The 14,933-nt window shown below is 42.5% G+C and overlaps 2 protein-coding genes across 8 annotated transcripts in view; one reads left to right on the top strand and one right to left on the bottom strand.

Moving 5' to 3' along the window:
* The window catches only part of LOC143283115 (uncharacterized), a 551,198-nt gene extending 547,289 nt beyond the window's left edge, over positions 1-3,909 (top strand). For all 6 annotated transcript variants that reach the window (XM_076589238.1, XM_076589242.1, XM_076589241.1 and 3 more), the window contains one exon: positions 3,448-3,909. In XM_076589238.1, the coding sequence (XP_076445353.1) occupies positions 3,448-3,594 (147 nt within the window). In that variant the 3' untranslated portion in view covers positions 3,595-3,909. The remainder of the gene's footprint in view (positions 1-3,447) is intronic.
* Positions 3,910-4,068: 159 nt separating this feature from the next.
* Positions 4,069-14,933, bottom strand: part of LOC143283112 (uncharacterized) — a 110,240-nt gene continuing 99,375 nt past the window's right edge. For both annotated transcript variants that reach the window (XM_076589226.1, XM_076589225.1), the window contains one exon: positions 4,069-14,103. In XM_076589226.1, coding sequence (XP_076445341.1) covers positions 13,148-14,103 — 956 coding nt within the window. In that variant the 3' untranslated portion in view covers positions 4,069-13,147. The remainder of the gene's footprint in view (positions 14,104-14,933) is intronic.

Genomic DNA, 14,933 nt, shown 5'->3' with positions numbered 1-14,933 from the left:
ATGCTGTATGCCTGCTTACAAACAACTGATTGCTGTAGGGGATATATTGTAATATTGTAATATCTGGTCAGCCATGCACATTAACTAATATAGATATAAAAAGCTATGTTAGAATAATATCAAAATAAATCATAATTATGATTGATAAGAAAGTTAACATGCTGTCTAAAATCAGTAGTTCACCAATATTTGATCATAATTTCATGCTTATATTTGTGATTTCATGGGGAAATAGTCACAGTTAGCTGCTGTCAGCATGATATTTGTATTCTGACTGTTTACAAACATTCAATTTAAGTTACAACCAACATTTGTAATCAATATTGGTAAAATAGCACTCCAGAAAAAAATTTAAAAAAATTAGTTATGGTTGCAATCAATATTTGTTTCAGTTGATTTGTTGGTTATCCCATCACATTACTTCAGGATCAGTGAACTGTCAAAATTGCAGAACTCTAGTATTTGATTTTACATATTCATGTATTATTATGTCTGTTGTTATTTATGTGCTCACAGTGTCTACACAGTGAGCATATGGATGAAGGAGTAAATGAAGGAATGACTCTGTGTGTGTGTGTGTGTGTGTGTGTGTGTGTCTGTGTGTGTGTGTGTGTGTGTGTAGTATCTGTTTAAGTGCTCATTAGTGTGTGTGTGTGTGTGTTCAATAGTGCTTGTGTGAGTGTTCAGTGGTGTGTGTGTGTGTGTGTGTGTGCGTGTGTGTGCGTGTGTGTGTGTGTGCGTGTGTGTGTGTTCAGTACTGTTTGAGAGTTCAGTCATGTTTTTGTGTGTGGTGTGGTACAGTGTATGTGTGTGTTCAGTACTGCTTGTGTGAGTGTGTGATGTATGTGTGTTTAGTAGTGTGTGGTGTGGTGTGTGTGTGTGTGTGTGTGTGTTCAGTAGGGTTTGTGTGAATGTTCAGTTGTATTATAGCTTTGTGTGTGGTGGTAGTGGTGGTGGTGGTGGTGGTGTGTGTGTGTGTGTGTTTACTTGCACATGATTTGTGTGTGGAAATAAAGAAGAAGTGTGTACAGCTCTAAAAGATATTTGGAAATCCAGTTATCCTTACAATTTCAGTCAAAGATACTATCGTTCTCAGGCAGGAATTACAAACGTTACCATGTGAGTTGCTGTTCAAAGTAGAAAGTCAACAGTTTTAGGGCACTCACTGAAATCACTGTTAAACAGACATGCCTTCACATGTAATGACAATCTTTTCATCCAAACAGTCTAATTGTTTACTTCCAAAACACTTTGTTTTCATGATTAATTGAGCAACGTCAAACGAATGAATCGAGTCCAAACGATGTCAGCCATTTTGTGTCACGTCAAACGAGCGGATCTCGTGATTGGTTGCTCCACGCACGTCTGCCGCTTTTGTCGCGGGGAAATAGGACAAATTCTATCCAGGATTTTGACGCGAGGTAACGGCGATCTTGCTGCGTGGCAGCGCGACTCTTGTTGCCTGAATACCTCGCACACGGGGCGCTGCACGTTTTTGCTGCTTGTCGCGTGAAACTTGCTGCTTCGACGCCCCGTGTGCGATGGGCATTAGTGCTGCTGTTGCTTCTTCAGTTATTAGCCCTTCCAGGTTGTCAGATTCACTTTTTTCTTCTTCTAATTTTGGCAAATTTATTGCATAATTATTATGATCTATCTCTCGAGCTGGTCTTTCTTCGTAGATTTCCTGGAAAAAATCTTATTCTCTTCAAGCATATCTTCTCTTTCTGAAAGTATTCTACCAATATTTGTCACTTACTTTAACATTTGCTTACTCACAGAATGCCCCCCTTTTTTTTTTCAAGAGAACAAAAGTATTTATTAATTCACCCTGAGATGTCCACCTTGCCCTTGATCTTAACAGTATTCCTTCCATTTTTCTTTTCCTAATTTCTGCCAGTTGTGTCTTCTTTTCATTTATGAGTGTTGTGTCCTCCATTTTCAAGGAAAATTATCTAACACAAGTATTTCCTGTTCTAAATTTATTTCGTCTGTTCTTAAATCCCTTTTCTTGTGTATACAATATGTAATTGAGTTAGTTCAAATTTCCATCAGTAAGGTATCAGAAAATAATCAATCTGATATCCTAAACTGATTTTGATCATTTGGTATGTGTTTGAGATTTTCACTGTCGTAAACGAGCAGTCTATATTGCTGTTTTGCTTCCTCAATTGTGTCGCTTATAACCTTTCCAGAGCATGGTCTTTAAGTTGTGAAGCTTTAAATTTCCGTAAGGGTTTCGCTCATGTCTCAGATTTAAATGTTTTGTTTTGTTTTGTTTTGTTTTTTTTAGTGTTATCAATGAATGGTCACTTCGGTATCCAAGGAGAATATCAGCATTTATCACCTTAGTGATTAATGTTTCAGAAACTAAAACGAAATCTAGACGACTTTGTTGTAGTGGATAATTTCTTCTCCAACTGTAACGGAGGACTTCAGGGTTCAGTTCTCTCCACATATCACTGTCTCTTTCCTTTCTGTCTCTCCCTCTGTCTCTGTGTGTGTGTGTGTGTCTGTGTCTCTGCCTCTGTGTCTCTGTCTTTGGCAGTGTGCAGTTGAGAACGTGTCAGCCAGGGCCCGAGCATCGGTTCGTGACGGGACATCTCACACATGGCTGGCATGAGAATGGCTTCCTCTTATCTCTCTGCCAGACCCTCGGGCGAGGACTGGGTTTTGAAATAAATACTACTAGTTAACAGATAAATATAGTGAATAAATGAATGAATAAATAAATGAATGAATGAATAAATGAATAAATAAAGCAAACCAGTGCATATCTGTTTACTAAAAAAAATATTGATATTTCCCTCCTGGCCTTCTGCCGAATTATTCGCGAAGCAATAATTGGTTTGGGTTGCAGTGACCCATCCTGACCGTCCTCTCCCAAGTGGCCCATGCTCTTATCTATACACGACCCCTTCAGTTATCTCCTGAATGGAAGGTATCTACCAGTCAGCGTTGTCAGAGTCCTCCCCAAGTGCCCCTTCCCCTGAAAACAGTGCACACAAGTTTCTGATTTCAATGCCAGTTTCTATACATGTGTCACTTTTTAAAAACAACACCTTTTATTTATTGACTTAAAAAATCTGTCGGCGACACTGGTGGGTAATTCAACAGACAGTAGCAGGAAATAATTAATATACTGAAGCAGACAATGTTAACTGACTGTATGTCCTTGCTGGTGATTGTAGAGAGTTTAGGACTACCACCAGAAAGGTTTTCTACGGGGCAAATTCTGAGTCTTCCGGCGGCAAAAATGATCAGATACTATGCTTGAGAAATTCTGCGAGATTTCTGTCAACAACATGTTGACGGCGCGCACTAAATTGTTGCAACAACAACGACAAAAAGATATAGTTAAATAGAATTATTTAAAAGAAAAAAAAGAAGAAAACCCACTACCATCCATCAAACACTAGACAGAATGGAGACCATGTGTGTGTGGTGCAGGTCCCGGTGAAAGCCCTGCAAGGCCGGCTGTACGTGCGGGTGTCGCTGCACCTGCACACCAGCACTGATGACGTGGGCATGCTGGAGAAAGCTGTCACTCACATGGCGGCCACACCCCCTGCTTACCCTCACCACCACTCTCCCTAGGACACAGTAATGCACGTGCGAGCGCGTGTGTGTGTTCAGAGAGTGATTGATTTGATGATGAGAAGATGATGTGATGTCATACTTATATAGCGCCTATCCTCGGTCACAGACCAAGCTTTTCGCGCTTTGCAGACTCATTTGTACGACAGGCTGCCAATAGCGATGACAGTGGAGCCGGATGTTATGGTTTCTCACTCATAAAAATGTCAACACAGTCACAGGCTTGTGAAGGACCCGTGTGTGTGTGTGTGCGTGTGTGCGTGCGTGCGTGTACGCCGCTCGCTTTGGTTTTGAATAAAAGTTTGCGGACGCCTGTATGTTTTTGATGCATTACTCTTTTGTATGAGTGAATTAGTAATTAATCATCAAATGAATTCATAACATGCAAAACATACTCGTCACAAAGCAAAATATAACATACATTGACAATAACTCGCTCACAGTCTCCATGCACAATGGAGAGAACACGCGATCATTTTTTCATATAAAATCTTTATTTCACATCTGGTTAAACACATTATTATTGCATGTACATGCATACAAGGTGATTTCAGAGCACAGCCATCAAATGGACAGTGTGGAAAGGTCTAAAAGCTTTCCCACCCTGGTGACACCTGCATGGAATCCAACAGGACGGGAAAGCTGTCTCTACTGTTACCGTCCAACGCCGATACACAAGGGAGCAAACAGTTACTGCAGTAATACCAGATCATCCCAGACAAAAACGCTGCCCAAATCACTTACGGTGTGTTCATACTGGACACCATGTGTTCATACTGGACACGTTGTTTTCAAACTGGACACCAGCGGTTGTCAGCCTATGATAAGTGAAAGCTTTCGGGAAGCTAGTCCACCGACAACTCTGACATAAGACCAAACTAGGATGGGAACCTGGAGCATCCCAACCCTAAACGAGACCAGCGAAACACCCCAAGTTAAAAGTGAAATTTATATAGCCTCAAGACTCTTGACCTGAAGAAACCAGGCAGAACAGTACATGACAAATAAAGCTCACAAGTGGAGATACGATCATCAACTGTGGACCCGAAACACCAGACCATGTCCATACTGATGGCGTACCACTGCTGTTGGACCGGAGGCGGCTAAAGCACCACGAGAACGGGAACCAGTCTCACTTTGATTTTACTGTTGTTTTTGTACGGTTCAACTCAAAGTGAAGAAAAACATAACAAATGCTACTACATGCCGAAAAGTGTTGCACGAAATGAAGAGAATGAAGATTTTTACCGCATAGATGCAGACAAAAGAACATGACCAAGCTGCATTTGTTTTCGAATGTTTCAGAGAAATAAGCAGAACCATTCTTTTCAATTGCAATGAAATTAGCCACATTAATTATAAATCGATCCAGCGCCGGTTTAAAACAAAGTACTGTGACATTCGGGAAGAGAAACAATACAACCATGGATCTCACAAAGTGAACGGTGTCATAACTTCATCAGTTACAAAAGACTTTTATATCAATGCCATTTCGTTCTGCAGGACAAGTTATTTGATATCAGATGCTGTGAATAACAAAGGGCGGATATAAGAGGTATATTATATATGAATACATAGAAGATATGCTGAGATATAGAATCCACATAATTTGCGCTTCAGCTGCAACGATCCCACATACATGTAGCACTTGTTCTGTTAGGCACGTGGTCAATGAATAGTAAATTTCAATCACAGCATGCTATGTTTCACAACTCCTCTCTCTCTATCTCTCTCCCTCTCTCTCTCTCTCTGGGTTCATACAGGTTTTTCATCGAATAATGAATGTAAAAATAATAGTAATAAAACAATCAATAAGAAATAAAACTTGAAGGGCGAAAATGAATAAATGAAGAAAGAAAGAAAAAATGGCATGGAACACCATTGTCTTACTACCATGCCCCCCCCCCCCCCCCCCCCCGCAAACAACAACAACAAAAACAACCAAACAAACAACTAGTCAAATACTGTGAAAAGGCGAACATTTATTTTCTGGTTCAGTGTGTGTGTACTCCTGTGTGTGTGTGTTTGTGTGTGTGTGGTGCAGAGTAGTTTTTTCTGGTGTGTACTTCAGCTTTGCACACATATTGTTCTGATAATACTTCATAGCAAATGACCTTGTTCTCCCATTCCGCCCCTCAACAAGTGCCACAAGCACTTTTCACCTTTTGTTTTGTTGGAAATCGACTAGTTTTTCTTCTACTTTTTTGTGTGAAAGAAATAAATGAGTGGGAGGAAGACCCTGAAAACCTCAAACATCTCTTTCAACACAATCATTTCACCCACTCTGGGAAGACATTGTCGGGGATGGCCAGAGGGCAGAACTGATGCAGAGGCGAAGCTATTAATCGAAGAAAATAGTAAAGAAGATGACATCATCATATACACGGTAGGGGATTAACTGCAAAACAAAACGGAAAAACAATTAGAGAAAAGAATGTTGCGTGCAAAGGCACAACCACCAACCTGACAACGGAAGTTGAAGATGTGACACACGCTCTCCAGTGGCTGTCATCTAATGGAAATCAACACGCCATGATCCTGACTGACTCAATGAACCTCTTACAAAAAATTGAAAATGGAAGGGGAAGTCCAGATTGGCATGAAGCAATGCGCAACTTTCTCAAGGTCAAACTTAAAGGGACATGCAGGTGAAAGGGGCTGATAGGCTTGCTGGTAACGCAACAACGACCAGTGTACACCTGGGAAAATTTGAAATTCAAAGAAAAGTAAAAGAGTACCTCAAGAACCAGATACGAGCCATTACACCATTGATCGTCTCACAGAAAGAAAGAGATAGGGAGCGGCCACAAGTGTGGCATGAAAGGTAAAGCACGATCCTTTGATATTGACATCATTTCCAAACCAACTTCGCGCAACTTTCTTCAAAACGGATTTGTCTCTCTGGGCTTTCCCAAATATATTATACTTAGCAACTCTGAGCATCAGAGATATTTTCCCACCCATCTGGCAGCAAATCGCTGGCAGTGTGTGTGTGTGTGTGTGTGAGTGCGCGCGCGCGCATTTATGTGTTAAAAGAGCTCTGTGCGTGTACGAATGCATGTATGCGTATGTTGGTGTGTGAGTGCGCGTTCGGGTGTTTATACTTATGCGTGTGTGTCTGTGTGTGCGTCGTGGGAGCTGCGATATGTAGGAATGTGTGTACGTATGTGTGTGTATATATGTGTGTGTGAGAGAGAGTGTGCATGTGTGGGGTAATATGGGAGATGGGAAATGTCGATGCGTGTGTGTGTCTGTGTGCGCGCGCGTGTGTGTGTGTTGGGTATGTGTGTGTGCGTGTGTGTGTGTGTGTGAGCGACGGAATATAGGAATGTTCGTGGGCATGTGTGTGTGTGTGTGTGTGTGTGTGCGTGCGTGCGTGCGCGCACTTATGTGTGAGGAGAGCTCTGTGCGTGAATGAATACATATATGTGTATGTTGTTGTGCGTGCGCGCGTGCGTGCGTTCGTGCTTATATGTGTGTGTCTGTGTGTGCGTCGTGGGAGCTGCGATATGTAGGAATGTGAGTGCGTATGTGTATGCGGGTATGTGTGTGGATGTGTGTGTGTGTGTGGGGGGGGGGGGAGGAGCGGGGGGAGGAGGGTTGGGGGGCGGGGGGAGTAATGTAGGATATCGGAAATGTAGATGTGTGTTGGGTATGGTGTGTGTGTGTTGGGTACATGTGTGTGGGGGGGTGGGGGTGGGGTGTAATGTGGGAGATGGGAAATGTGTGTGTGTGTGTTGTGTGTGAGTGTGTGTGTTGGGTATGGCGTGTGTGTGCGTGCGTGCGTGCGCGTTTGTTATATATGTGTGTGTGTGTGTGTCAGCGACAGAATATAGGAATGTGTGTGCGCGCGCGCGCGCGCGTGTGTGTGTGTGTGCGTGTGTGTGTGCGCGCGCAAGTGGTGGGGGTAATGTTGGAGATGGTTAATGTAGATGTGTGTGTGTGTATGTGCGTGCATGCATGCGTGCCACCGTGGGTGCGCGTGTGTTTGTTAAAACTTATCTGTTTATTTATTTATTTTATCATTATTGTTATTCATGTTATTATCCATATCATTTTTGTCTGTATTTTATTTTGATTCATTTATTCGTATATTTATTTATTTTATTTTTATTTTTGTTCTTATTTACTATTTTCATTTATTAATTCATTAATTCCATTTCTTATCTGTTTATTTATGTATGTTATTTTCCTTATTTTCATTTTATGCTCCCTCAAGGTCTGACAAAGCGCTTTTGGTTACGCTGCTGGTTAGGCATCTGTTTAGCAGATGTGGTGTAGCGGATATGGATTTGTCTGAATGCAATGACGCCTCCTTGAAAAACTGTACTGAACCTTCCGCACCATACCTCAACCCAGCTTCAGCTGTTCTGATCCCCTCTTGAATAATAATAATAATAATAATATTTATATAGTGCTGAATCTTGTGCAGAAACAAATCAAAGCGCTCTCACACCAGTCATTCACACGTATGTATAACTCTAAAACTGGAGAACTGAAGACAAGGAAGAGGCGGGGGTGGGGGTGGGGGGGGGGGAAGCTGTCTTGGGAAGAGGTGGGTTTTAAGGCCAGACTTGAAAGAGCTGAGTGCGGAGAACTGATGAAGTGAAAGAGGAAGTTCATTCCAATTACAAGGTCCAGAGACAGAGAAAGAACAGCGGCCAACAGTGGAGTGTTTGAATCTGGGTATGCGTAAACAGAGTGGATCCGAAGCCGATCGTAGAGAGCGAGATGGAGTGTAGAGGTGAAGGCAGCCACAGAGACAGGAAGGGGCAGATTTGTGAATACATTTATAGCATAGAGTGCTGATCGTATACTTTATTCTGTGTGAGACAGGGAACCAATGGAGACGTTACAAAAGAGGAGTGATGTGCTCAGATCTTTCCTTTCTGAGGACGAGTCGGGCAGCAGAGTTTTGTACGCGCTGAGGGGAGTGAATAGATGAAGCAGGCATACCAGACAATAGAGAGTTACAGTAGTCAAGGTGAGAGAGAATGAGAAAAACGACAAGTCTATATGTTGTATCGGTGGACAGATATTTCCGAATGGAACTGATGCACCGCAATTGACAGTAGCAGGATTGACATGTCTGACTGATACATTTTTGCATGGACAGTATGTTGTCAAGTACAACGCCGAGGTTCCTGACTGAGCTGGAAAGAGGGATGGACGTACTGCTAAGTTTGACTGTGTCAGTTGTGATGGAAGAGAGTTTTTGTTTAGTTCCTATGATCATTGTTTCAGTTTGTCTGCGTTCAGTTATAACTAATTTTTTAGAGTCATCCAGTTTTGAATGTCCAGGAAGCATTCAGATGTTTCTTGCAAAAGCGAGGAAAATATTTCAGGGGTATCACTTTTCTAAAATTGAGTGTTATCAGTATAGGAATGATGAATGACATTATGGCGGTTGATAATTTCAGCGAGAGGAGCAGTGTACAGTGTGAAGAGCACTGGGCCTGAAACATCTGTGGGACTCCGTGTTCGATTTTAACGGGTTCAGACTGGACATTATCGACGATGACAGACTGGAATCGATCAGTGAGATAAGATTTGAACCAGTTGAGAACAGTGCCGTTGATACCAAACGTAAAATGAAGACGAGAAAGAATGACTGAATGGTCTATCATGTCAAAGGTGGCTGACAAGTCGAGGAGAGTGAGAAGGGAATTTTTTCCTGAGTCGGACGCCAGCAGTAGATTATTCAGGATGTGGAGGAAAGTGGTTTCGGTGCTGTGGTCAGCACGATAGGCAGACAGAAAAAGGCGGAGGAGATTGTTGAAACAAACGTAGTTGTTGAGCTGCTTCAGGACAGCTTTTTCAAGGAGATTGGACAGGAAAGGAAGGTTAGAAACTGGTCGATAGTTTTTCAAAATGTTTGCATCAAGGTTGGATTTCTTCAGAAGAGGCCAGACGATTTCAGTTTTGAAAGTGGATGGAAACGTTCCAGTGAGAAGGGATGAGTTGACAATACTGGTGATTGTGGGGAGAAGCTGACACACTGGAAGAAGACCGAGGCTGGTATAGGATCGAGCTCACAGGATTTTATTGTCATTTCTTTCAGGATTTCACGGACTTCTGTTTCAGTCAATGGATTAAAAGAATGGGAGGAGTGCCGTTGAACTGGGGATCAGGATGTGCAGGTTGGAAAGGCATTTGGTCCAAGCTGATACGAATATTTTGGACTTTGTCGAAAAAGAAAGAGGAGAAGGCTTTGGGGAGTTCAGATAAAGTGCAGCAGAAGGAAGAGGTATCCTTTTTGCAGTACGAAGATTTGAAATGATGGAATAAAAAGATTTGGTGGATGCGGCATCGATAACATGAGAAGAAAAGAAGTTTGTCCTCGCTGATGAGATCATATTTTTGACTTTATTCGTTTGTTTTCGGAAGATTTGATTGTGGACTTTGTTTCGTTGATCGCTATTGCCGTTCCAATTGGCGACGCTTGCGTTTTGCAAGTCGAATGTCTTGTGTGTGCTATGGGGCGGAAGGCCTATCAGGCAGCATGCGGGTAGTATGGGGTGCATGTTCATCCAGCAGTTGAGAGAGGACAATGTTGTAATGTGTAAAGACGTCAGCACAGGAAGAAATTTTGGAAAAGCGTTCAGCAGCTTGCGAAGAAAAAGCGTTAATGTTGATGGATTTCAGGTTGGTTCTGAAATATTAAGCGAGAATATAACAGCAGAATGGTCGGAAGAAAGTTCGTCAGTTACAGTCACTGACGCAATCATGGCATCAGAGTCACGTGTGATGAGCCAGTCAAACGTATGGCCAGATCTGTGTGTTGGTTCTGTGACGAGCTGAGAGAGAATGATTGGACAGAGATTGACATAGGCGTTTGACATCAGTGGAGGTTTGGTTGTCGAAATGAAAATTGAAATCTCCGAGGATGATAAGTTTGCCAGAACGAAGGTTGTAGTAATCACGTAGTGTTCGGAACTCATCGTGAAACAGAGAAGACGTTATGTTGTTTTTACGACTAGCAGGAGGACGATACATACAACAGAAGGTGATTGAGTGACCGGGAACATTGAGAGTAACTTCAAGCATTTAAAAAAAATCATGTAGAAAGGCGTGGTTATGGGAGAAGGTAAGGGAAGACTCCAAGATGTCTCTGTAGACGATGGTGATGCCACCTCCACGAGACAGTCGAGGAAGTGACTTGGTTTTGTATCCGGGCGCGCGAGAGGGAGGGGGAGAGGGGGGGTCAGTTGTTTCAGTTTGGGTTCGTGACCTTGTGATTTTAACCAGGTTTCGGCAAGAAATACGATATCAGAGTTATTTTCAAAAATATTATACGAAATATGGTAAGTCTTTTGAACAGGGCAGACAGATTGAGCACTGAACAGACAGGCATGAAAGAGATCAGAGGCAGGCTGAGAGAAATTTAATGGTGAAGCAGTCAAGCGGACAGGCAACGGCAGGAGATGATGGTGACTGAGCAGTGGAGGACTGTGGGAAGGAAGAGAAAGGTCCGGGAGTTGAGACAGGTGTGGGAGGAGTAGGAAGCAGAGCAGAACCAATCACGGGGGACACACCACAGTTTGGAAAAGTGTCAGAGAGGACAGCGTCACGGGAAGTAAAGAGTCAGCTTGAACATGAATGTTGAGGTTGTCAGTGACAGTCACAACAACAAGGGCTGACATCGGAGACAGGACCCTCTTCTGCTGAGTGATGGTCAAAAGATGTTGAAAAAGTCGAACTAATGAAGTTTGTAAATTCTATTGCATTAAAAAAAACAAAAAAAAACAACAATTCAATAGACCTAATGGCAACTTCTTTATCATTATCTTTTGCATGCATCACAATCGCCATTTTTCTCATTCACGATATGTTGAGTCAATTTGTAAATCAACGAGAAAGTTTTCCGCTGACTTTTTTGTTGTCTTTTTACAGCCATCTGGCACATTCGGGTTTTGAAAGCAACGCTGAGTGAAATATACCTACACCAACACCCCCCCCCCCCCCCCCAGATTGTTTTCGCGCGTGAATAGCCATTTAAAAGTGTCTGGTAAGTCCCAAGTAATAAGTCAAGAAACTGCATGAATGTTGCATGGATGGGAACTGCAATTGCGACCGGAAAGGTCATTTCGGGATCAGTTCTTTAAAACATTATTTTACTCTAAAATTCAAATTCAGGGGGAACAATCTACTGTTGTGCTTTGACAGAAAACATGGTACCAGTTCTTTTGTTGCATTTTTTCTTTCCTTTAAAGAGAGTCTAGATAAAGAACTGGGTCATTTGTCTATTTTTACAGTAAAAAAAATGAAAACCTGTTCGAACCCGCCCCCTTTCTTTCTCGCTCACTCACACACACACACACACATTTGCCACATCTCTACCACCCACATTTCAGCTTTTACATGCTTCTAGGCACACACACACACACACACAGATATATGTATATAGATATACATACGAAGTAGATACTTTTCGTGCCCACATACATTCGAAAGCAATGTTTAAACAAAAGGTTTTGCAGTCTGAGTTACTTTTGCAACAATTCTGATCGGCAGGCAAACATTTTATCCGGCTTGGCATATGTGCCCTACTTGTCGACCTTCGCGAAGTTTTAGAATCTAACTTCATTTACACACTTTTACAGTTTTAGAATCTAACTTCATTTGCACACTTTACGCGCACTGCTACTGCGAGTTTCATGCAGCAGCACGACCAGTCTTTTCCAAACTGTCTAAAACTGCGAAAAAACAATGAAGCAGTTCACAGAAGCTGCCCTCCAATGAAGCAGTTCACAGAAGCTGCCCTCACAATGAAGCAGTTCACAGAAGCTGCCCTCTAATGAAGCAGTTCATTGAAGCTGCCCTCACTATGAATTTGTAGGCGTCTGCACGAAGTCGTTCGACCCGTGGCCTATATATCGTCAACAATTAGGGACGACCAGTTATGCCAGTGTTAAACTACTTTGTCTTCAAGTGTGTACACATCCAGTTTTATTTTCATTCTGGTGGGACCAGTTACTTGTTATTCTAGGCACACAATAATGTGCGATTTTATGTATCCTGCCCTGGAGCGAAGGAGGGAAAATGTAACCGATTTTTTCTAAATAACATTTTCCTGTCTGGACTTTAAATTTTTTTTTCAAATAATGTGTGTTAATATAACTAATGTGTGGAAACACGAGTCTATGTTATCACACGGTCTCGCTTGTCCAAGTATCCATGTGCATGTATATGTGTTAGTGGCTGTGACAGGATGATCTTTATCAATTCTGAAGGTCAGTTCAATTCAGTTCAACCTTTTCACTCCTTTTAGAAACTGTCAGAGATCCAGTCACAACCCGAAGAGAGTCAAGGTTCATCAGTCACAGAGCAACAACAAACTGCATACACAAACGTAAGGCACATAGCCACATGATGACCAGTGAACAATAATAATGAAGATGTGATGCTGTTATGATTTCTGGCATATGTTTCCAGCCATAAAATAGAATCAATGTTCTTAAGCACCCCTTGTAGATCTAATCAATATACGTGTATTGTTCGTTATTTTTTGTTTTTGTATGAGCAATTTCCAACACTTGTTTCTTGTCTGAGTTCAGATATCGAACAAAGACGGGTCAAACAAAGCCAAACCTGCATTGATATCAAAGTCCAACATCTCCTGATCGGGAAGCGAACAGGTCTCAGCTGATATGCTCTCCATGCACTGTTCTGGCTGCTGTGCTGGATGGAGAGGAGACACGCTTTCAAGTGAATTGGATGAAGACTGACCGTTGGGCTCCGCGAAATCTATCGTTGTGTCCCAGGTTCCAAGATCAAAAAGATGGTGACTGCCGTGGAGAGCCATGGACGTAGACTGACTGAGCTGCATAAAATCCTCACTTGTCGAGACTTTGGCAGTTGTGATGGCGTCGTTATCGTGATACTGATCAAGGGAAGTCTCGCCAGCAATCAGGTCTCCATACAAAAATGACTCATGGGCTGATGGGACGGGTGAGAGCTCTATGGCTGAATCGCTACTGACGGGGGAATGGGTGCGAAGTGACGGAAAATCAGAAAATGCGTAGCTGGTCCACTTGTCTGTCTCCGCCTTTGGCACGGCCAGTGGTGGGTTGCTGAACATCAGGGTACTGTTCACCAGAGGCTGTGACGTGACAGGCCCTGCTGTGGACGTCTGACCAAGGTCCTCTGTGGATGCCGCCTTCCCACCCTCGGAGCTTAACTCACCAGCTAAAAACTGTGCTGAATGGGAGACAGGCTGCGACTGGTAGGGATCAAAGAGTGTTTCTTTGCAAGACGGTAGTTTGCTTGAAGTGTTCTTCTTTTGTCGTTTGTTGGTGTGGTGTGTTTTGTTGGAGTGTTTACGACTGGCAGTTTGCCTCTGGCAGGGCTGAGAATGCTGAGGTGTTGAGCGGCTGCCTGTGGAGATGACGGTGACGGGGATACCCCTGGCTTCCGACTGGCTCTGCTGCTGGGCCTCCTCGATCAGCTGGTCCGGACTGTCAATGAAGGACGTCTCTGTGCCAAAGGTCCGCAGTGCGTCTGTTGCCACTGCAACAAAAAAGACAAAACACTTTTTACTGGTGCATTACAGGTGAATGTGGACGGGAGAAAGAAAAAAAAATGAAGGTGTAGTCGCGAGCACTTGTTGATTGAGCACGGCCCTCTGGTGTGCTGGTGTACCGGATATCACTGACACAACAAATGTCATGGATTTTCTGATCAACTTGTGTAGCTCAATGAAAGCTCAATATAAGTTCTAAAGAAAAAACCAAAAACAAACAAACACCAACATCATTAATTCTGTTGGGACAGGAACAGTTTACAGAAACAGACATGACCAAACAGATTTTGTAATGCTGTTTGACATTCAGTTATGTACTGTTCAAAAGATTAAAAGAGAGAGAGAGAGAGAAAACAAAACAAAAAGCAAACCTGAAACAAAACGCGGTCGTCAAGGAGGGTGGTGGTGGTGGTGGCTGCCTACCACAACCCCCCCCCCTCTCTCTCTCTCTCTCTCTATATATATATATATATATATACATATATATATATATATAGATATATGTGTGTGTGTGTATGTATGTATATGATAAACATTACACACAACTGTTGGCCGTATAAACATTGAGCAGAGAAATGACGAGGTGTTTTTCGCCAACCTGACCACGGACTGTCAGAATTATAACACCATCTCAAACCCTCCACAGTGATACACAGACGTAAACAGACAGTCGAATTCATCACTGAAATTCAAAACTGCAGAATTAAAAAAAAAGGGAATCTTTTCTAGCAAATAATTCCAGGAAATGTCATTCATACATGTACGGATTCGATGAAAAAAATCAATACCAAACTGAACTAATAAAATAAACCAAAAA

This window comes from Babylonia areolata, chromosome 6 (genome assembly GCF_041734735.1).
Source record: "Babylonia areolata isolate BAREFJ2019XMU chromosome 6, ASM4173473v1, whole genome shotgun sequence".
NCBI classification, from domain to species: Eukaryota; Metazoa; Mollusca; class Gastropoda; order Neogastropoda; family Buccinidae; genus Babylonia; species Babylonia areolata.
The sequence above is the reverse complement of the archived record's forward strand: the minus strand, read 5'-3'. Positions and strand labels throughout refer to the sequence as shown.